The 23,943-nt window shown below is 32.3% G+C and overlaps 1 protein-coding gene across 2 annotated transcripts in view; it reads right to left on the bottom strand.

Moving 5' to 3' along the window:
- LOC132749631 (tetratricopeptide repeat protein 37-like) overlaps window positions 1–23,943 on the bottom strand; it is a 123,748-nt gene that overhangs the window by 14,589 nt on the left and 85,216 nt on the right. For both annotated transcript variants that reach the window (XM_060739476.1, XM_060739474.1), the window contains exons 6-28: window positions 22,818–22,937; window positions 21,585–21,680; window positions 18,093–18,201; window positions 17,435–17,593; window positions 16,654–16,752; window positions 15,255–15,400; window positions 14,594–14,674; window positions 13,833–13,921; window positions 12,848–12,962; window positions 12,281–12,460; window positions 11,458–11,510; window positions 10,636–10,743; window positions 10,128–10,244; window positions 9,620–9,720; window positions 8,699–8,801; window positions 7,959–8,051; window positions 7,444–7,503; window positions 6,646–6,836; window positions 4,233–4,253; window positions 3,501–3,562; window positions 2,415–2,471; window positions 1,903–2,046; window positions 1,165–1,309 (exon numbers count right to left, since the gene is read on the bottom strand). In XM_060739476.1, the coding sequence (XP_060595459.1) occupies window positions 1,165–1,309; window positions 1,903–2,046; window positions 2,415–2,471; window positions 3,501–3,562; window positions 4,233–4,253; window positions 6,646–6,836; window positions 7,444–7,503; window positions 7,959–8,051; window positions 8,699–8,801; window positions 9,620–9,720; window positions 10,128–10,244; window positions 10,636–10,743; window positions 11,458–11,510; window positions 12,281–12,460; window positions 12,848–12,962; window positions 13,833–13,921; window positions 14,594–14,674; window positions 15,255–15,400; window positions 16,654–16,752; window positions 17,435–17,593; window positions 18,093–18,201; window positions 21,585–21,680; window positions 22,818–22,937 (2,449 nt within the window). The remainder of the gene's footprint in view (window positions 1–1,164; window positions 1,310–1,902; window positions 2,047–2,414; window positions 2,472–3,500; window positions 3,563–4,232; window positions 4,254–6,645; window positions 6,837–7,443; window positions 7,504–7,958; window positions 8,052–8,698; window positions 8,802–9,619; window positions 9,721–10,127; window positions 10,245–10,635; window positions 10,744–11,457; window positions 11,511–12,280; window positions 12,461–12,847; window positions 12,963–13,832; window positions 13,922–14,593; window positions 14,675–15,254; window positions 15,401–16,653; window positions 16,753–17,434; window positions 17,594–18,092; window positions 18,202–21,584; window positions 21,681–22,817; window positions 22,938–23,943) is intronic.

Raw genomic sequence — 23,943 nt, 5'->3', positions numbered from 1 at the left:
AACATCCCTGTTATCAAAATATAACATTTTTAAAATCCTATCATGATTGAAGAAGTTGGAGTAAAAATTACCAATTTCTCAACAACAAAAAAGTCTAAGTTCAAAAGGGGCATAATTCTGGAAATAGTCTTGCTAGAGTATTGAACACTCACAAAATTTAATGTTGAGTGATAATAAGAAACATTTATATGAAGTTTGAAGTAGATACATTCAGAAAAAGAAGTTATTAAAAAAAACAATGTTTTTTTCATGAAAATTTTAAGTTCAAGGGAGGTAATTCTGATAAATTTTGTGCTAGAGTTGTAAACCTTGTCACATATGAAGTGGTTGATGACAAGCAACTTATATTTAAAGTTTGAAGAAAATACCTTAAGAAATAAAGAACTTATAGTAAAAAAACTTAAAAACTAGAATCAGAAATCTTGAAATTCAGTCTATTTGTTGCCATAGCAACCAGAATTTTCAACAAAGGAAGATAAGAAAAGGATGTGCATAATTTCCATACTGCCATCTACCCATATGTCAAGTTTCATAAACATATTTTCAGTACTTTTTGTGTTATCACTGGATCCAGGTTATGTTAAAATTTGCCATATTTTCAGTCTATTTGTTGCCATAGCAACCAGAATTTTCAACATAGGAAGAAAAGAAAAAGACGTGCATAATCTCCATACTGCCATCTATCCATATATCAAGTTTCATAAAAATATTTTCAGTACTTTTTTCGTTATCGCGGGATCCAGGTTATGTGTAAAATTTGCCATATTTTCAGTCTATTTGTTGCCATAGCAACCAGAATTTTCAACATAGGAAGAAAAGAAAAAGACGTGCATAATCTCCATACTGCCATCTATCCATATATCAAGTTTCATTAAAATATTTTCAGTACTTTTTGCGTTATCGCGGGATCCAGTTTTGTGGACGGACGGACTGACGGACGGACAGACGGACTGACGGACGGACGGACGGACAGACGGACGGACGGACGGAGGGTAAACCTAAAGTCCCCTCCGGTAAACCGGTAGGGGACTAATTATACATTAAATTGATATACAACACAGCAATTTTGCAATCAAAGGATAATAGGTAAAAACATGGACTAAAAGATAGTACCGGTAACTTTTATTTCAAATTTGTTGACACATTAACTGTATTTATCCCTACCTGTATATCTGGCTAAAGCGTCTGAAGCAGACGGCACAGCTCCCATCTGTTCTATAGCATATGTATACATGTACGTGTCACGTTTATCTACATTCTGTAACATTATCGTGCACACCCAGTGACCATATCCTAAAGCACCTTCCACCTGCAAGGTATTTACCATGATATGAGTAGTTGTTGCAGTGATTAATATTTTTTTTCAAGAGTATTTCAGTTATCTTTTAAGTGACAATATTAACCTTGATCAAAGTGATCAAGTTCTTAAATATATAGCCTCATGTAAGCACTCAATTCTTTTGAAAGCTCAATTTCAATACTTTGATCTTGTAATTCCTAAAATTTTCTATACATTTTTCAAAAGCCATACAAGACCATTGCATAAATTCAGGTATGCCCCCTTAGCTCAATATGGAGAGCATGGTATTAGTAATCAAATGGTCCCTGGTTTAATTCTCAGGCTAGGCCGAATTTCTTTGTGACAATTCACCTCTGATATTGAGCCTTATAGTCATTTGTGTATCATTGTTGAATCAGAAATTATCTGCTTTTAATTGTCCGTCATTTGCAAATATATTGGTAATTACTGTCTAAAGTTATCTAGGAAAGCCAGTTGGGTGTATCAACTGCCAAGATATGACCAAAGATGTGTAAAAATCTTGTAAAACCCCGAAAAACAAACAAATGTAAATTCATGCAGATTAGAACTTCAATAACTTTTGTATGATGTCATAAGCTTACATGATTTCCTAGTTCAGTTGTATGTCTGTATAAGTCCATGGCGTCTTCGTGACCTACGACCTCTGCTATGATAGCCTGACCTATCCAACATGAGACATAGGATGGTTCCAAGCTCTGTGCTATCTTAAATGCCTCATGGGCTAGCTGGAATAAATTTTAAATTCAACTTTAATCAACAACTGTAATTACCATGTTTATATGTATATGTATTAAACATAGGTTGCTTTAGTATATATTCAAATGAGGATTTATTATGAATAAATTTATGACCACATTTAAATGCATAACTTTAGTTTAGGAGATACAAACTTGCATGCAAAAACCTATGTGTGACGCCAAAGCCTGGGTGAATACAATAGCTATCCATTTTCCTTGAAAAGTTATACATGTAATAATATAGATGTTAAGATTATCCAAGAAAATTACATTATAAATGTACAGTATTATAAAGATTAAATAATGTCATGACACTGTGTTATAATTGGTGAGAAATAAAAACAACCAACACATACCTTGACATTATCTTTGCTCAGGTATAAAGCTGCCAAATTAGTCCAAGCTATCACATTCTGTAATAAAAAAAAACAACCTAATAAACAATTTTGATTACGATTAAATCATATTATATTTTGCATAAACATATCCCGTCTTTACCTATGTATTTGGAGGACCTTGAAAATACATAATTTCTAAGATAGAGGTAGAAGTCTGACAACGAAAGTACAGTGACCTTTAGAGCACACACTTTATTTTCATTGGTCTGCTAAAATCTAGACATGTGCAACCACTTTGTATATTTAACAAAGCCTATATTTTATGAGTTCCATGGCTTCCAAACAAATTGCATAATAATGAAAGGTTTTTTTTTTCAATTTCCAATAGTTTTTCTTGAAATTGTGTAATAATGAAAATATATTTTCTTCCCCTGATAGAAAAGAATCCCATTCATGTTAAATGACAGCATATTCCATAGACTTTACCATGTAACTTTAGTCTGTTTAATGTTTGTTGGACTGACTGGCTAGTTAGTCCCTACTATGTTAATAGGTAGTCTCCTACAGTGAAACCTTAGCAGACACGCCCTCTCTAGATTACCTCTTTACAACAATAGTATTAAATTTTCCAAAGTAACACTTCATAATAAAGTCAATCTCTCCATAGCAACACCTCATAACAAAATATGTGTTTCCAAAAGGATGTTGCTCTGGTGAGGTTGTACTATATTTGTAACTTAGTGCTTTACTTTTTTAAATTGCCAGCTTTATTGAATTATCTGTAATTGGTAGAATTTCTTTTTTAATTTGGTTTTATGTCACCCCTACACAATATAGGTCATATGGCAACTTTTCAGCTTTACTGGTGGAGGAAGACCTTAGATGCACAGCCCCTCTGTGTGTTATTTCAGGCACAAATGTGCATCTGAGTAGAACCACCGACATTCTGTAAGATAGTTGGATATCTTCCTAACATGAAAGAATCCAAAGACGCTTCATGGCTACAAAAACGCTTCCATGGCTCCAAACTTAAGCAGTAAGAGGGTAGAATATTTAACACAACCAAACTTCAACATTCAGTAAACAGGTTAGAGAAAAACTTACATTGTGTTCAACTTGAATTGACTTGATAAAACAATGCTGTGCTAACTCTGGCTTGTTGTAAACTAAAAGAAACACAAGAATACAAGTCAAAGCTTAATAACATAATTCTGTTTATAATTCAAATTTTAGTTACCAGTGTATTAAAGTTTTAGATATCCTAACTTGTAGGGATAGATAATAAAGGTGCAAAGACTTGTAGTTCAACAGCCTGGTTACAAATCCAGAAAAAACCCTCACCCATTAATTTCTAGGACTTTAAACCAAGGTATTGTATCTATGTTTTTAACCTTGTAAACTTTAAGGCAATGTTCTTCATCAGAAATTGAAGTTGTTGGGTTTGGGTTTTTTCCAAATTTTCCTTCAATGACTTAAGCACAATTATGACAGGGAAGCACATATGACCATTGGTGTTGATATACATGTATATCAAATTGCATTACAGTTAATCTCCAGACAAAACATGAAAAGTATGAAAAATAATAAACTTATGCAAAACTGGTTATCCTGGGTAGCTAACTAGTAATTACCAATTTCACAAGTTAATGACTACTAATATCACGTGATTTTTAATCAGTGGGTGACAGACAAATAATGATTAGGCTCACTTTCTGAGATTAATTTCATGGGAACAAATTTTGCCCTGCCAAAGGATGAAACCAGCAACCACTGGATTAGTACTCCAATGCTCTCCCTATTGAGATAACCAGGCAAAGTTTTGGGAAAAAATTATACCTTTCAAGCAAGCTACATATCGCCCCATTAAAGCAAAAAGGTACCAAGCGACATTTTGGCCAAAAATGACTTTTTTACATTTTTCATTATGTTTTAATGTTATCTTTAATCTGTAGAAATATCTCTATAGTATCATGTTTATTTACAGACATATAAGGTTATGTAAAAAGGTACTATGTCAATATTTTCCCATTTAGTAATGCAAAAAGGTACCATATGCATATCAGTTTGAGCAAAAAGGTACCAAGTGTCACATAGTACCTTTTTGCATTGTATGACTATATATGTTTTGAGCATTTATTTTAATGCAAAAAGGAACCATGTGTCACATGGTCCCTTTCTGCACACAAGAATTTACGACCCTTAAGATTATTTTTTATATTAAATTGTTTGCTTGGTACCTTTTAGCTTTTTAATGAAACTACAATCTAGATGTTGCTAAGGACATCAAAATAATATAACAATTAATCCCAGAGTATTGTTTATGTTTTAAATTGAGGAATGATAACAGTGCGAAGATAATGATAGTGTATAAATGACTTCTTCACAAAAATGTGGACGTAAAAAGAAAAGTAATTGACTGTACTCTTGCCAACAAGATACATGGGTTATATGGAAGGAGAAGCATGACAGGGAAGCCAACATCTGCAAATAAACTAGATTATGATATAGTTAAATTGGTGAAACAGCATAAAGAGTAATTTCCTAAAATCAAATCTCATTATACAAGAAAAAACTGATAGAAACAATACCTATCTCATGACTATGACTTAAACATTAAAAAGACGTGGAAACTGTAAACTATTGAAAGTGAAAAGAAGGAAATAAAACCTGTTAAGCAACATACCTATAGGAAGGCAGTAGACACAATAGATGGCATGATCAAGGAACAATATATTGAACATCAAAAAACAGAAAGAAAATTCACAAAAAGAAAAGATTTTAAATAAAGTTGGAGCAAAATGTGACACATGGGTTTATGTTGCATGTTTTGATCTCAAAGCCGTTGTAACAACCCCTTGCTCATTAGTGAGTGAGCTTTACTATTTAAGAAAAATCTGTTGCTACACAACTTGACAGTATATTCCTTATGAGACAATAATGTTGCAGTCATGTATGGGATAAAACCAACTGCAAAGAGAGGCATGTGAAATAACTTCCTGCTTATTAAAAAACCCTTTTTCTACTTGCCAAACTGGTTATGTCAAATAAGTCAGATTCATACGGGGGACAAAACAGAAATTGATTCATAGCTGCGTCTCTTCTTTTATATTATCATAAGTTCCAAGTTTAAGATTGATCACAAATTTCTTGTATCGGGTCACTCACAGATGGAGTGACAACTTGACTCTTGAAGGGGCAAAGAAAATAATTCCTGTATAATTATGTATCATTCAGTTGTATTCTCTTATATCACTGGCCAGAAAATCACAGCCATACATTGCTGTGCCAATGAAATATAACCATGTTTTTTGATTTCAAATACTTCATTAAAAAACAGTGTCCGAGACTCAAAACATCCATTGACGGACAAAGAGTAAACTGGCTACAGGTGGAATGGATACAGGTACCAAAGGGAAGCCCAAAGTCAGTATTTGTAAATTAGAGCTTTAATGCTGAAGATTTTATGGAAATAGAAGTTCAGAATACAGAATCTAAAATATTAGTGGACAAATGGTGAACAATATATGAAGTTATGATACCAAACCTCCAGTTTCTATTCAAAAGAAAAATGACTTGGTTACTTTGTGTGCAAAGAAAATTATCCAAAAAGAGTTCCATAATTATAATGCCACTTAACCAACATAAAGGAAAGAAAAGGATTATGTCACAATGGAATCGGATGAGAATGATTCTGATTTTTACTAACAATGTAAGAGATTTTGACATAGGCATTGAGATTGGTCACAGAGGATTAAGACTTTCAAAACATGTAGTGTGATAGTTGTATAAGACATTAAGTAAAAAGACAAGAATTTCATATTTATATTTGTATCATTGTAGAATAAAATTGTAGCGAAATGGTGCTTTTTTGTTAATATTGTTGGGACAAAAAGGTGCCAACTGCCATATGGTACCTTTTTTTGATATATTCGACAGCAAATGTTAAAAATCATACGATGCAAAAAGGGGCCAAGCGTTCATATGGTACCTTCTTACATTTGTCAGTCAAAATATTTATTAGTGCAAAAAGGAACCATTTCCTTTAATTGATTAATTATCACTAATTAGTAATATATAAGCTTTCCAACTTTTTGAGCATGTACATTCAAATATTATCTAAATATATGTGAAGTTTCTTTGCCATGTTGTAGAAACCTGATTTGATATGGAACTTCAAATCTTTAAACGCGATTTTCTCGAAAACATGAAAATGTCACTTGGTACCTTTTTGCTTTAATGGGGCGATATCCTAAGGCATTCCAGTGTTTATGATTGGTAGGTTCCAGTTGAATAGCTTTCTTTAAAGCTTGCACAGACTTCTCAGCCAATGATCTGGCAGATTCCCCAGAGCTACATTGTGATTGGTGGATGAAGTTGACCCCAAGGTCATGCCAGAGAGATGAGCATTCTGGGAGACATTTGAGAGCTCTAATATAACACCTGGATAATGAAAGAAATCAAAATACAATGTACCATTATAACTACATGTATTCTACATTAAAACTAATATTCAAATCATAGCAATATAAAGTAATACTTTCTAACGAATATCTTAATATACCCACACAATGATCAGCTTTTTTAACACTTAATGAGCTGAATTTGAGAAATTCAAGAAGTTTTGATGTTGGAACAGAACAAAGTTTAGATGTTTCTATATCAAACTACAACATGTGTGTTGCCAACAGTATAGTGCCTGGTAACACTGCAGAAAATTGCAGTCTGACTTGGCCTTATACAGTTGGTAAAGGCTATTGCATGGCTTTTTACGTTCCAGCAGGTAAATGGTTAAAAATATAAAGGAGGTTTCCATAACTCTGAGGCTCCTCAAAAAATGATTGGCAGCACTTGTCTTCATAATAAAACTATTAATTTAACAATATTTCACCAGCAATTGCATTAATGAGAAGTCACAGAAATCAGAATGTTTAGAATATGAGATATTACTTATTTAGAACCTCCAATATTTCATTGATTATTCTAGAGGAAAAAGATGAGAACAAGATAAGCAAATTTTATTTATACAACAAAAACCTTGATTTCATACCTAGAACCCAGTTCAAGTGTTTCAAGCTTAGTAAGTACTCCTTTATCTGGTTTCTCAAACCTGAAAATCAAGAAACATAATTTTATCAACATTTTTTTCACAACAGTTTTTTTTATTAAAATATCAAAATGATATATTTATATTGTTTTTATTAATATTTTGAAAAGTAATAGAAAATGGGCCTGATGAAGACCAATCCACTTTAACGTAATTACTCTTTTAAAACTTGCATGATTATGGTACATTGGTGATTCTATTCATTGTGCTAACATGTACCTATAATAAATATCCATGGGGCACCTGAGGTCTTCCCCCCACCCAATAAACCTGGAAAATAGCCTTATAATCTTGACAGATCTTGACAGATCTTGGTCAGTGTGACATATAAATGTAAACTAACCAAATATAAAAAGGACATGTTTTCCATAGTAATAGCTTTAATTCACAACAAATAAGCATAGAAGTAAAATTTCAACCAACAGCGCATCTTCATATGTATTATGTGAAATTTTTACCTGAAGTTTTGTGCAGGTAAAACATGAAGAATGGTACAGGCATCACCTATAAGCTTCCATAAACATGACATATCAGGACGTATTGTAGCTGCCCTGAAATATTTTTAAATAGTGAAGCATTATAAATATTCAAATTGTATAACGTGTATGTGGTATGGCTATTATAGCATCTAATATTGATATTTCTGTGCATCAAATAGATTTCCTTTTTTCTTTACCTTTTCTGAGTTATTTCACTTAGTTTAAACATTACTTAATGTAGAAATAAAACATTGTAGCTAATTTGAACCTTCCTAGGATCTGCTTGCCTCCCTGGAACTAACCATAACTGATATCATATAAAGGCACATTGTCGTGACCACAGTGGGGCTTGAACCCATGATTCCTGGGTTTATATGCAAACACTTTAACCACTAAGCTGCTAATCCCCTTTGAACATTATTTTTCTTGATGGAATTACAAATATTTTTTAATGACAATTCATCATTTCATCTCATGGAATTCAATATTTTGATCGATTCTGGGTCATTCAAGAAAATCACAGGTAAAAAGTAGATCAAACATGTCAATTTTCTTACCAAAGTGCAATTTATGAAAAAACGCCAAATATGCCTAGGGTAATATACCTAACACTGATTCCCTAGGCCCTAGTGTGTGTTTTGTAGTCATATGACACAATAGAGTATCATAAATAACATCAACTTTTAAGAAAAGTTGATAAGCCAACCTGTAATTATTACCTGCTGAGATGTAACACAGCTAGCTGGGCAGTATCTCTGGCACGACCATGGAAATACTTCCATAATAAAGACTTGGCAACTAACACATAGCTTTCTCCAACACCTAAAATTTTAAACAATTTTTTTTTAATCCTTAACCAGCTGAATGTAAGTAATGGATTTGCCTTGCTATGAATTTGGAACAGTCCATTCAAAGTTTGAGGTATTTCAATGTCAGAATACAAATATGAAGCTACCACCAGTTTAAAGTTTGGTCAGACTGCACTGATGTAAACATCAAATACCTAATACTGACCATATCCCATCATATCAGATTTGCCATATATATGCATCATTTGTTAAATTGAAATATCACCCTTAACAACATTCCATCTTTACCCTTGCATGTGTCTTACTTAAATAGACTTTTGGAAAATCATAAGTTTGTTCTGACAAACCGATATTTGACTTTGTTTGAAAATCAATCACTTGCAAAATTACTTTAAAGTCATTGGAATTTGTTTTCATACTTTTATTATTATACAAATTGTTACAAAATTAAATTAAACTACAATATAATCCAGTATTCTTTCCTGGAAAGTTACACCAGTACTAGACTTCCTTCCTCCGCGCTTACCTACCAAAGCATCTCCCGGGGATCGAACCAACGCCAGAGAGGTAACTTGATTAGAAGTCATCGACTCTAACCCCTCGACCACGGAGGCGGTTAATGATGAATAAAGAGATCTCTTTGAGTATAATTGTCATGAAAACAGCTACTGAGGCTTAAGCTGAGGTAAACAATAAGTTTCTTTGATTAACAAAATGAACAATAACAATCAGCTAAAGCTTATATTTAAAACATTTTAAACGACATCTTTTAATTTTTTTTTTGAAAAACATAAAAACAAGAGATTGTGGAGCTTGGTGATTATATCAAACCTTTCAAAGCAGGAACATAGTTAGGTGACTTCTCTAATATAATCTTGTATTCCTCGATGGCTTCTGTATATGTGCCCAATGTCTGCTTAATAGAGGCCATTCTACAAATTCAACAAACTCTCAATTTATAATAGCTAACATGTCATGGTTACTATATAGAAAGCCAGTTATATATTTACAATAGATCTTAAATCTATTTCAGAATCTATAAAGTGGAAAAAATATTGAAATAATGTATTAATAACACCCAGCTATTACAATTGAAAGTACAAGGAAGGAATAAATGACAAACAAACATTTTATTCTTTTTGTAGTTTAAATGTTTTTGATATTGCTTACATAGTCTTTATAAAAGTATGCAAACATAAAGTTACTAAAGTAACTGAAAAATTAATGGTTTAAGTAATGCGATGTTGTTACTATAAATACTTTTACATCACATTCAATTGATTGTGCATTAAATAACAGCTCTCCCTGATGTTCAAATTTAATGTAAAACATTACTTACTGAAATAAACAGTACATGGAATCTGGACATAACTCTGATGCTCTGGTGAACGCTTTCAATGATGCTGTAAAACTTCCTCTAGCTAGGTAAGCTTCCCCGAGACATTCCCATACATGACTGCCAATCAAAATGTTTGCAGAAATAATAAAATCAAATCTAGTTTAAACATAATTCAGTAGTAAGAAATAAAGTATTGTGAAAGTTTTTATCAAAACATGGGTTAAATAAATTCTATATAAAAAAAAACAACAGAATTGCATGTACTCCAAAGTCTAAAATGTAAATATCACAATTAAGTGTTGCAGCTTCAAATAGATCTAAACAGTATTTCATTCTCTTATGTTTTAATAACACAAGATAAAAGTATCAGTAATAAGATAAAAATATTAGCATGGAAAAATCTTCATATCAAGAAAGCTTATAAAGCACATGATCTCAAATGAAAATGCAGGATTTGTTAAGCCGATTCATTTCTTCTTTTAGAATTCTGTGTAAAAGAGGTACTTACTTGTCTTTTGGATCAGCTCTCAATGCAGACTGGAAAGATGCAATAGCTATAGAAGGATCCTCATGTTTCACCTGGTACAAACCTAGACGTAACCACGCCCATTTAGCACTGAAAACATTAAAACCTAGAAGTAACTACACCTATCTAGCACTGAAAAACATTTAAACCTTGACATATCCATGCCCATTTAGCACTGAAAAATATTTAAACCTAGATGTAACCACGCCAATTTAGCACTGCAAAACATTAAAACCTTGACATAACCACGCCCATTTAGCACTGAAAAACATTTAAACCTAGACATAACTATGCCCATTTAGCACTGAAAAACATTTCAACAAATATATAGATAGGAGTCTAATATACTGTATATTGATGTAATTGATTTGATAAGTATTTAATTCATATTCTTTAAAGGACTATTAAGCCTCAAAACTGCAAATATCTTATCATAAAAACCTTTTTAATTTTGATGTCCGGTTACAGTTTCCACAAAGTTACTCATGGGTTATAAAGCTGAATTACCTTTTGATTCTTTTTCGTTTTTGCAGATAGTACAGTTAAAATGAATAATATTTTCTATGGAAGGCAAAATATCACTTTGTTTACATTTTGCCATTTTTAATCACAGATTATTTCAAATTCAGTGTCATGTCCTTCAAGTGATAACAATCCGGTATGTTGTTAATCCATTATTACAACATTATAAATCACATGTTTGCCCTTTCTATCAGCGCTTATAAAAATTCACATTCAATGTAGTCAAAAGTAATACTATAATCTCTAGCTATGAAGTGTGGGGCATTTGGGTTCTTAACTTACCAGCCAGCACTAGCTCTTGTTGTTACATTGGTTAGAATTGTATGAGCTTGCTCCTACAATATAGAACAGAAACATAAGATTTACATGTACAGTTCCTGTCACAGTAAATATTGTCACCATATACAAATTGATTACATATTTTTTTGTAATAATTTAGATGTAAGGTCATTGTGAAAGTTAAATGTTTGCTTTTAGGTTTTGTTTGGTTTTATGGTGCACCAACACAATTTAGGTCATATGGCACTGAAACAGAAAAGATAGTTTTGGCTAGCCTCTGGTGTTACCGACCAGAGGTCAAAACCACCTCACTTGCTGGAGCTTAGAGATGCACAGGCACCAGTAATTTGAACCCATTTAGTCACTAGTTACAATCATGCAGGGATAAACAGTGTTTTGCTTTTAGAAATGTTTATCATTGTATGTAAAAATACATATTTATCTAATTTCTGCTTATCATTTATTTACATGTATTTGGTTGGACTTTCACTGACACTGTTAAAGTCATATGGTGACTGTCCCACTTTACCGGCGGAAGACATCAGATTTGCCTTTATGCATTTTTTCAATTACAAAGGGGCAGATGAGAAGAACATTCCCACAAGCTGGCTGGATACCTTCCTTATACAAAAGTAGATTTAGTTCCAAGCATGATTCATACACACAGTCATGAGGGACAAGAGGTTTGAAGCCACCAAAATTAACCACTTGGCAACCGGAGAACGAGGTCTATGCTCATAACCTTTTTATGTGGTTTTTAATCAGAGGTAGTCTTTAAATGCAAGTTTGTCTGTATTTTGTAATGATCTGATACAAGTCAGAATACCTCTTCTCCCTGTTGGTTCAGAATATCACATAGAGCCTCCCCCGCCTCGTCATTGTTAGGGTCAAGGTCAAATGCTTTCTGGTAACATTTACGTGACCTTGAACTGTCGTCTGCTTCCTGACTGTAGTAATGACCTAGATACAGGAATGTCTCACAGTTGTAAGGATCTTGTTTAGCTGCCTAGAAAAATAAACAAACAAACAAAATTTGTCACAAAATTTTTCTTTGAAAAAATTTATGAACTCTAGAGGTTTTTGCATTCTGAGGATCACTTTTCGACAGGAAGAAAATAATTTGTACATATATGTATATTGAGGTTGTTATCAACTCACATTATACTGTAGGACAGATTATTTAATTCAATTCTGAATCTTAAGTAATCAATACAGTTGACATATAAATAGAAAAGGTCATGACCCATTAACCTTGAACTGGGAGGCAACTGTCATTAATACTAGGCTACGGCTTTTATTATAACAGTCTATTTAAAACTAAGAAAGACACTGGTTTCATTACATCAAGTTATTCAAAAGTCTGACAAGTTGTACATAAAGAAATACACCTAACCTTTAATAATATAGTGAAACATTCTTGTTTTCTGTCTTCAGTTTTCCACAAACATTTAGCAAGATTCACCTGGTGACTGACAGTTTCTGGTTCAATTTTTACAGCTTTCTCAAACCTGAACATCATGAAATATATAAACTGTTAAATTTACTTAGTCTTCTTAAATGAATCGAAGCAAATAATACATAGAAGGTGAAATCAACTTTACTGATATTAGACATTAAATGTAGCTGAAATAATATTTCAAATTTATTTAATGTAATAAAAATTTTCAAAACCAAAGAACTATTCCTTTGCACAAACAATCTGATCTGAAAAATACTGTATTACTGGACTTTATTGTGATGTAGTAACAAACACTGGCCTTTATGGCTGAGTGGAAAAGGTGAGTGTTTGCCCACTAACTCTTTAGGCTATAATCCTGAGATGTGGTCTTTCTGACTGTCGGACTGTCTACCATGACTGGTAAAAATTAGAAGGTCAGATAATTATATCTGTATTGGTTGCCGGACGATTGCTAAAAATTCCATGTGTTCCGTGGTTTATGGAATCCCTCATGTCAAACATGTGTGACATAGATATATCATTAATCTCTATGCATAAAATTTCCAAATCTGTGTCAATACAATGTAATGAATTATTCATATCAGCATGTGTAAGACAGGCATTGTGTCATAAGTCAATTTTTGTTGTTTGACTTTAAGTTAATATCTAATATCAAATAAATATCTACATAAAAGGGGACCGATGGCCTAGTGGTTAAGGTGGTTGCCTCTTAACCCAGAGATCATGGGTTTGAGCCCTAATTGGGTCACGACCATGTTTCTTCATATGACACCAGTACTGGTTAGTTCCAGTACAATCTAGGTTAAATTAATATGTTTGAATCTACATATTGCATACTGATTGACCTCAGGTATATCATTACACAAGATAGAAAGTATCAATATATGACATTAACAATGAAAATACTGTTATAGTATACCTGTCTGCGGCCTCAGTGAATCTATGTTCCTGCAGGGCGATCAGACCTTCCAGGACAACTCTCTGAACACTCTCCCCAACTATACATGTCTGTAAGTTTATTTTACTTATATAAATTATATTATTCAAGAAAAACAATAAAAGTGGAACAAACAATCAAAACAGGATAAGTTTTAAGGTTTATTTAATGATGATAACCTTAATAATTATATTATTCTATACTTTATGTCCATATCAACATATACATGTACCAGTACTTATACTTTGTATTTGTAGAAAAAATTAATTTACATTAAAGTGACATTATGCACATTTTTTTATGTCAAGTTGAGTTGAATAAATAATATATTTCAAAAAATTGACTCTTAAAATGGTGAAAGGCCAATTAATTGATAATGAAAATTTATAAAACCATGTATAAACAGCCTTAATTATAAAACGACTACCCCACTTTTTTTAAAAAATTGAACATTTCTAAGAAATATTCATAGGAATTTTCATTGGTCAAGTGGATTATTGATCACTTTTTCATAGTAAAATATACTATACACCAAGAGAAATGAGTTTCTGGTAAAATAAGGGCAAAGTCCCATACTTGCAAACCAGCACAAAATAACTTGCATAACTACATCAGTAGACATGTGTAAACTTTTCATCCTAATCTAGTTGGACCCACATGCATCTTAGATCTACTTACAGCCAGGAAAGCTATGAAGTTAAAATCAAACAAAAAATCAGACAAAAAAAACAACATCAACATACCTTTGCTATGTCTATCTCTCCTTGCTTTAAATGTATATGTCCCTTCAAAAGAGATACAGTTTCTGCACTTATATCAAGTTCCTGTTATAAATTCAAAAATAAAGAAATTTGCTTTAGGAATGTTTTCATTTTCATTAATTGGATAAAAATTGACTCCCAACATAGTAATTTTGTATTAATCTATTATTTACATTTTGGCCACAGTCTTCTTCAGAATAATAATCCTGTTTTATCTTATCAGTAAGAGATCACAAGAAAACAGATGAATTTTCAAATCAAAACTCACAAAACATTAAAGATTGAAATTTACAACAGTTCAAAATCAACATTACTCTTGAAGGCCTGTTTATGCTTATTTATCCATTCTTTTACATAATACATTCATTTTTTAATCATCAACATACACTTTATTTTATACATTAGAAAAATATGCATGGCTTTACATAAAATGTAGTTATTTTTTGATGAGTGTTTTATGGAAGACTTACTGGTAAATGTGGATGTCAATAAGAAAATGTGAAATGTTATACAATAGGGCTTTTTGTTGTTTGTTTTATTAGAAAAGAATGGTTAAAAAATGGTTTTCTGATCTAATCATTGATATTTGATAAGACAAAATCACTTCAAGTCTATGAAAATTTCTGTATTACAAATATCTTACATTCTCTATTGTATCCAAGGCAACAGAAAGTGACAGTTTGTCCCCGACAGCAACAAGGGAAGTCACTCTCAACAGATGAAAGCTTCTAGATATTTCCGTACTAGGCCTGGTCAAAATGCGATTCTTTCTTTGTAGTAATTTAAGCCCTATAAATCCAAGGAGCACAATTTAAACAAGAGCTGTCGGTAGGACAGCAACGCTCGACTATTCTAGTGCTTGATAGTAAAAAATAATGCTTGATACAGTTACCTACTCCTGTTTACAGGTTGGGGTCATGATGGTGAACAAGTGTGCAAAGTTTCAAAGCCATATGTCAATGGACTTTGAAAATATTTGAACTATTACAAAAACTTTAACGTAAATTCTAAGTCGAAAAAGGGGCAAAATTCTGTCAAAATGCTTGATAGAGTTACCTCCTCCTGTCTACAGGTTGGTGTCATGATGGTGAACAAGTGTGCAAAGTTTCAAAGCCATATGTCAATGGACTTTGAAAATATTTGAACTATTACAAAAACTTTAACGTAAATTCTAAGTCGAAAAAGGGGCATAATTCTGTCAAAATGCTTGATACAGTTACCTCCTCCTGTCTACAGGTTGGGGTCATGATGGTGAACAAGTGTGCAAAGTTTCAAAGCCATATGTCAATGGACTTTGAAAATATTTGAACTATTACAAAAACTTTAACATAAATTCTAAGTTGAAAAAGGGGCATAATTCTGTCAAAATGCTTGATAGAGTTACCTCCTCCTGTCTACAGGTTGGGGTCATGATGGTGAACAAGTGTGCAAAGGTTCAAAGCCATATGTCAATGGACTTTGGAAATATTTGAGGTATTACAAAAATTTTAACGTAAATTCTAAGTTGAAAAAAGGCATAATTCTATCAAAATGCTTAATAGAGTTACCTCCTACTGTCTACAGGTTGGGGTCATGATGGTGAACAAGTGTGCAAAGTTTCAAAGCCATATGTCAATGGACTTTGAAAATATTTGAACTATTACAAAAACTTAAACATAAATTTTAAGTTGAAAAAGGGGCATAATTCTGTCAAAATGCTTGATAGAGTTACCTCCTCCTGTCTACAAGTTGGGGTCATGATGGTGAATAAGAGTGCAAAGTTTCAAAGCCCTATGTAAATGGACTTTGAAAATATTTGAACTTTTACAAAAACTTTAACATAAGTGGTTACGCCGACGCCGACGCTCGGGTGACTACAATAGCTCTACTTATTCTTATCGAATAGTCGAGCTAAAAATTTGCAAAAACTGTTAACTAATAAATCTGTACAGGTATATTATAACAATGTCATTTATGAATTTCCATCTCTTTTTTTTAAATATTTTTTTTTACAGTATTTCCTTTTTTGATTCTTGTTTTTAATTAGTGAAAAAATAACTTACCATGTTCACAATGGATCAAAACTTCATCATATCTATGTAAATGCTGGCAGGTCACTGCTTGGAAATATGGTAAACAAACCATCATACAGCTGTCTGGCACTGAAATAAAACAGCATAATTATAAACCCATATACTGCTGAATTCATAGTGGACTTGTCCTGCTTTGAATTTAGAATTGCCCATTTCTTGTTTCTGGGTCTGGGATGTTAATATCAAAACAATTAAGCAGCCAACAGCGTATGTCTTTCTTTTTTTAATTTTTTTATTTATTTGTGTTTCTTGTCGCCACAACACATCTAGGTCAGATGACGACTTTCCAGCTTTACTGGTGGAGGCAAAGCTCAGGTGCCTCTTTGTGCATTATATCATTTACTCTTTATTGTGAACTGTTTCACGCATGGAGTCACACTTGAGTAAAACCAATGACCTTCCATAAGCTCACTGGATAGCCTTAACGCAACTTAAACAAAAGTCCCTACTATAGTAGTATTTAAACCCAAAGTGGTAAGGGCAAAAAGTAAAACAACAACCTTAAGTTAACAAGTTGGTCAAAAAGACCCTAGTGAAATTGTCTAAATATGTGCTCATTGGTGACTAATAATGCATGTAGTCTAAAGAGCTTTTTTAGTCACAACTAAGTTTACACAACTATGTTTACACCACACTGAAGTACATTGTTTATAAAAAATAAATCTGAAACCATTATCAATTTCTTTCTTATTTGAAATAAAATTTGGCCTAAATAATTACCTGTAAAAATTCAAAATTTGGACACATTTACCTTGTTTAAATATATTTCTAGCATTATTGTTTTCCTTCCTACAAAGAGCTACAAAACCTTGTGCAATCAGAGATATGTCTGTGTCACTGTCTCCTGTCTTACTCTGGTATAACTTTAATTTCTCCTCAACTTCCTCACATGTACACAACTTCTCCTCACCTACACAAGTTATAATAAAACAATATCAAGATATATAAAGGTGGAAATGGCTTACCCCTGAAATCTGAAGGGTAAACTACAAACACTCAACCCCTAAGGCAGATGAGTGCTATGTCACAAAAAGAATTTATCTCCATTTGAAAAAACATCAGTTGCTTTAAATTCTAAACAAATTACAATAATGCAAAACAATTCAAATCTTTAAATCTTGTAAATAACTTACGCAAACATAACAAAATTTCTTCAGTATTTCTTTTTGTCTATAACCAGGATTGCATTGATAGTGATTAATGGCTTTATAATTTCAGCAGGACATTTGCATTATTTCATTTTATTACCAAAGAAGGATAAAAATAGTTTATCTAGCACAACAAACTGCTATTTAAGGAATAGATAATCAGTTAACCCACAAAGCACAAGCTAATATTACATAAGTTATATTTGAAAAATTCCAAATTGAAAATTCTTACTTTCTTAGAAAATTGAAAACAAAACCTACCTATAAGTGAATCCAGCAAGATAATGACAGAATACCCTAAAACAGATGATGAGTCTGGGAACTTCTTGTACAGCACTGAGCATATTTTGTTTATTTCTGTAGGGTTTTTCTGGAATGACAAAACAAGAAAATTGAAAAAGTAGATTTAATTCATGTAAATTAAAATAGATTATAATAATCACCTCCTCTGACAAGACAGAGGTAATCAATTTTCTGTATTAAGGTCCTAACCCACACACAGTTGTTTATGATTTTCAAAAAAACAAAACAAAAAAAACTTTCAATAGTAACCTCTATTTTTTTCTTTGGTTGACTTAACTGATGGAAGGAAGACTCCAGGTTCTGTGCATGTTCTTAGGCACATAGAGGCACCTGAGTAGAACCACTGATATTCCATAAGACAGCTGGATAGCTTCCTGACATGAAAGACTCTGAAGTCCAAGATGTGATACGAACCCACAACAGTGAAGGGCATTTGGTTTCAAGTAAACAACCTTGACAACTTGTTTCTAGATAAAAATAAATTATTATAATACACTATATAAAATCGTGATCAAAAGGGGGTAAAGATAAACTGGTTTATCACATAATCTGTTGCGCAGGAGTGTGATAAAGCCATTTAATAAAAAGGATATCACACTAGTGTGATAACACTTTGACGTGACGTCATTTGCGCTATATAGAAACATAGCGTTAAAGCGCGCCAATGTAAGCATTACACCATAAGCGCATTATGAAAAATTACTCATTTTAACAGTTTACTGTTCTTATTTTATATATGTGATAAATAGAATATTATATTCGTGTAGATGCAATACTAAATTTATTGAACTTGTTGAATAAAACAATATTATGCTTGCCAGAGGCTCACATAATATGATTTTATTCAACTCGTTCAATAAATTTAGTATAAACTACACTCATTCAATATCCTCTTTATATATGGGAGTAATTAAAAAATCTCAAAATCACGCTCAGACAATGTTACATTTGCGTCTATAGTCTGTCCCATTAAAAATGGAAATGAACTTTTGCCTGGTATGAATTAATAAAAACACGTTGAATAAAAATTAAAACTTTTTTGTAAACTAAAAAAAAGTCACCCTCGAGATTTTTCAGGATTTTTCTCTAAAGTGTCTAATTTTTTTGTAAAAGCAAAGTTTCATTTCTCTACGGCAAATCTCTGTTGTTTATTTTCCGTAGCCATTGCCGAAGTACTCTTCATTTGAAGATGAACGGGAGAAAGCACGTGTCATGTTTCTAAAATGTACATGATGTTCTCGGGGTTGTTTCATGATTATTTTACAAAGCTGTATCTACAAGATGTAACAGTTTCGTTGCAATGCATGATAGAAAACTTTAAAAAATGAATAACAAGCAACAACTTGAACAAGATCATCGAGTCTGTGGAGTAGATCTAGAAATAGCACTTACTTTTAAGCTGAATAGAATCCCTATGAGTTTCGAAATAGATCTTTATAAACGTCACGACAAATTCGCATTCTGAAGATCACTTCATTGCCAGTTTATATCCAGTTCCGTAGACTTTGAAACTCCTGAATGGCATGACATTTACACTTATGATGATCCAGATTTTTTCATAATCCGTCTCATTATTAAAACATTGTTCCATTTGTGCAGATATCTGGGTTAGCAAATGAAATATGTAAATGAAACACATCATAATCCAGTATGTTCCAAATCCATAATTCAAGAACGGCCCATAAATTTAGTTCGACAGCACAATGTTTATAACTATTAAAAATGGATTCCTGACGAAAAAACATTATTACGTCACCAATAATTTACGAAATATATGACGTAACAAAAATGCCTCGCGCTTTTTATGGATGATTCCAGTTGCGGCATTGGCAGAGGGCGGTTAGGCATATGTAACCTCATAAAGATAATTTTAAGCGAGATAAATTTGTCTTGATGGCATTTAAAATAATTTTTGTATACAGTACCCAGATTTTGCAGTAATTGTTAAAAGTACACCTTCAATTCATATATTAACAATAAAACTTTTGATAACATTTAAATAATTTTAAACACACTTAATGGCATGAATCTATATGACAGAATACAGGTCTTCCATTAATTCACATATAACCTTCGTTTTGACTTTATGTTTTTAAACTATTTTATATTTTTCTCAGAAATAATTTCCCTACAAATTATCACGTTATTCAAGAGTTCTGTAAATCCTACTCTTTTAGCTACAAAATATACCCTATGCGGTGTTATTTTCTCTCGCAAAAAAGTATAGCTATTGTTTTTTCACTGAATATTTTCAAATTTTAGGAAGGCTATAATTATTAAGGACATCACTCTGTGTTTCTCTTTGACTCGATATCCCCTTCATATTAACATAGTATGTAACACTTTGAGTCTACAAAAAAAAACACTTATTGTCCCTGATTAAACGCTCCAATTCAATCTTATTCTTAATAATATCAAACACTGCCGGTATTTCTGGACATTTTGTTAAATTATGAGACGGAAAATTAATCTGTATTTACAAGCTTAAAGTGTATAGGCCAACGTTTGGTTGCTCAAACTAGAAAGCATTTTTATATTCTAATAATTTACATTGTTCCTCGCACGCGAGTTTGTGTTCTCTCATTAGCAAATGAGCTAGTTAAAGTAGACACTGTGCAAAACAATACTAAACATATAGTGAATCAGTTCCTTTTTATATATTTCTTGTCAGATTTGCATGCTAATGTTATATTTGTTGGCGATTTATATACGTCAGGTTTCTGTTGTGAAAGTTAAAACCTACGAAAAGTTTTAACGCACGAACATCGCACCCGAAATAAGAAGGGTAACATATTTTTGTATCCCATCGGACCTGGTTAATTTAATTATTTTTAAATAGACGTGATACATACTAATGGACAGTATTCAGACAACTACAGAATTATGTTAATTAAACATTAGCGAAGAACCATTTTTTCAGTCTTCTAGCTAACTGTTCCCGTTCCCTTACGACGCGTTGCGGTATTCAACATACGCGCTTGATTGAAAAGCTATCAAATCAAATCACTTCATAATATTGCTCTTTTTCTCTTAAAAAGAATATAAAATATGGTAATTATATAATTATGTAAATCTTTGTGTGTTATAATTTATCAAGCGGATCAGTAAGTAAATAAGAATAATCAATTTTTTATAATTACCGAGTACATTTCTCCGAGTACATAATTGTGAGACGAACCCTAAATGACGTCTGTATGGGCGCCGCCATTTTGAAATGGACGTCACGTCAGGTTACAACGTAAGTCAATGGGAAAAAATATAATTTTAACATTTTGACCATATTACTGACTTTATGGAAAAAATGAAAAACATGCCTAGAGATATTGATGTCAGGATTAACAAGACATTAATTTAAATGATTTCACTATTATATTTAATAAAAAATGGAATGTTCAAATTTGGTGGGACAGACTATAGTGCCAACTCAATATTTGGTTAAGAAAGGCTCACCTTGACAACTAGAGAGAGATATAATGAAATAATCTCCTCTAAACTATCATCATAAGTCTCTGTAGCATCTATTACTTCCTTGGCTATTTCTTGTAACTGAAAAATAGTTGAATCACACATTAAATACTACATGTAATAATATACTAGTTTATTACCCTTCCAGATTTTTTCCGCCTTTTTGATTGGATATTGATCACCCGAAAGAAATTGATATAACCGAGCCAGACGGGTAATATACACACTAAATTTCCCCGTTGGGTACCAACATGCGCTGTGGCAATGCGCGTACGGTTTGATTTTACGCGATGTAAATTCCGATTTACAAGCACTTTTTAACTGTTAAAAGATAAATATTTACCAAAATAGAGAAATCATACATATTGTCATAAGTATTAAAAACAAATATGACCTTGTGAAAGCTTGATATTAATTCCAAAAAAGTGCGTTCAACAAACTACTCCTTTTCTCTTGTTTACATTGGTTAGATTCGAAAGAAAATACGTCATGTATTTATGTGACGTCATGTCGTGATGAAGGGGTACCCTAAAGGGAATCTTATTTCGACGTTTCATTTGATGTAGCAATGATTTATTTTAAAATCGTGTTAACTCGGCAGGGAAAGGGTAATAAAATTATTATTTTGGTTTTGGAGTGATATATGTGGATATATTACCTGCCAAGATAAAATATCACCCTCGCCTAAAGGCTCGGGTGATATAAAATCTTAGCAGGTAATATATCCACATATATCACTCCAAAACCAAAATAACATAAAATGTTTATGAGAATGAAGTTACAATGTGTTTAAAGCAACACGCTTCCAGACTGGGCCATATTATTCTACTTCTGCAAACATTGTACTGCTTCGACACTGTAGTGAGTTAAATTCCCTGCTTTTAAGCTGTCTGTAATCTGTAGATTATTTCTGTCTGTTTTCTTTATTTTTTTTATTATCTCCATGTGAATGTCAGAATTATATATTAACTCTTTATTAATGATGCAGGATTTTATTAGTCCATTAATTGGCTATGTTTGCATATATAAAAACCGATCCTTACATGTAAGCAAAGTTCAACAGTATTCAATTAAAATAAAAAAAGACATGCAAAGAATGAAAAAACTGCAACAACAGCCTTTTATTTTTTGCTTGTTTCAGCTAAAAATTTTGTCAATACTTCCTACTCCATTTAAAATACAATGCCATAAAAATTAGAAAACAAAATTTCAACAAACTTCATTGTTCTTGTCTTCTACATTAGTCAACTTCAGTATTGGGATGAAGACTACTTGCAGCTCTGTTTTCTTTTGTACATCTGGCTCTTCTTTTATTGTATCTCTGTATATTACAACAACCTAAAATGACAAAATACAAGTTTTTTTTGTTTTTTTTTATACAGTATAGCCTTTGCAGAGCAACACCTTTTGGGTAGTAAAAAGTTTTGATCATTGCTGAGAGGTGTAGCTCTAGAGAGAAGAGTTTCTATATATATATAGCAAAATATAACTGTAAGTAATGCCTAAAACTGCTGCTGCTATTGTTGTTGCTGTTGAAAGGAAGTAATTGCTCTTAATGCAAAGATAATATATTTGAGTCACAATCATGTTTTTTTCTTTAAACCAGTACTTTTCAGTTACATTAAGAAGAATTTAGAGTCATTGAAATAAGCTACAAATCTCCTTCACAAGTGAGCTCAAATAAATTTATATGTTTAAATTAATTCCCTTCTTGTAATTCTTACCTCTTTTTAGCAAAGTACTTTTTGTGATACTTAAAGATCCTGTAACACAATTTTTTCATGGTTTTATTTCATAAATATAATGCTCAAATTAAGATTTGTCAATATTGTAAATTCCAATAAGCATTCTTTATAAAGATATTACCCCATTTAACATTTCATGTAAATAAAGGGAGGTAATTAGAAATTTATTTTCTATAAATTCTAAGTCAAATTTTCGAATAAGAAATGAATGCATGTAATTTATTGATTAAATATAATGTGCACAAATTTTTGCAGTACACATTTTACATATTCTTTGATGTTTGAAAATTGTTTTATTTGCATTAATATATACATATGTAATTTTTTGCAAGTGTGGTATACACACAAGGGGGCCTCCGTGGCCGAGTGGTTAAAGTCGTTGACTTGAGATCACAGGTCCCTCACCACTGTAGGTTCGATCCTCACTCGGGTCGAAATCTTTCATGTGAGGAAGCCATCCAGCTGGCTTACGGAAGGTCGGTGGTTCTACCCAGGTGCCCGCTCGTGCCTGAAATAATGCCCGGAGGGGCACCTGGGGTCTTCCTCCACCAATAAAGCTGGAAAAAAATCGACGAAAAATCTCGGCGGGACGCTCTAGG

Source organism: Ruditapes philippinarum, unplaced genomic scaffold (assembly GCF_026571515.1).
Source record: "Ruditapes philippinarum isolate M1 unplaced genomic scaffold, ASM2657151v2 ctg1735_1_1_1_1, whole genome shotgun sequence".
NCBI classification, from domain to species: Eukaryota; Metazoa; Mollusca; class Bivalvia; order Venerida; family Veneridae; genus Ruditapes; species Ruditapes philippinarum.
This window is presented reverse-complemented; position numbering and strand designations above follow the sequence as displayed.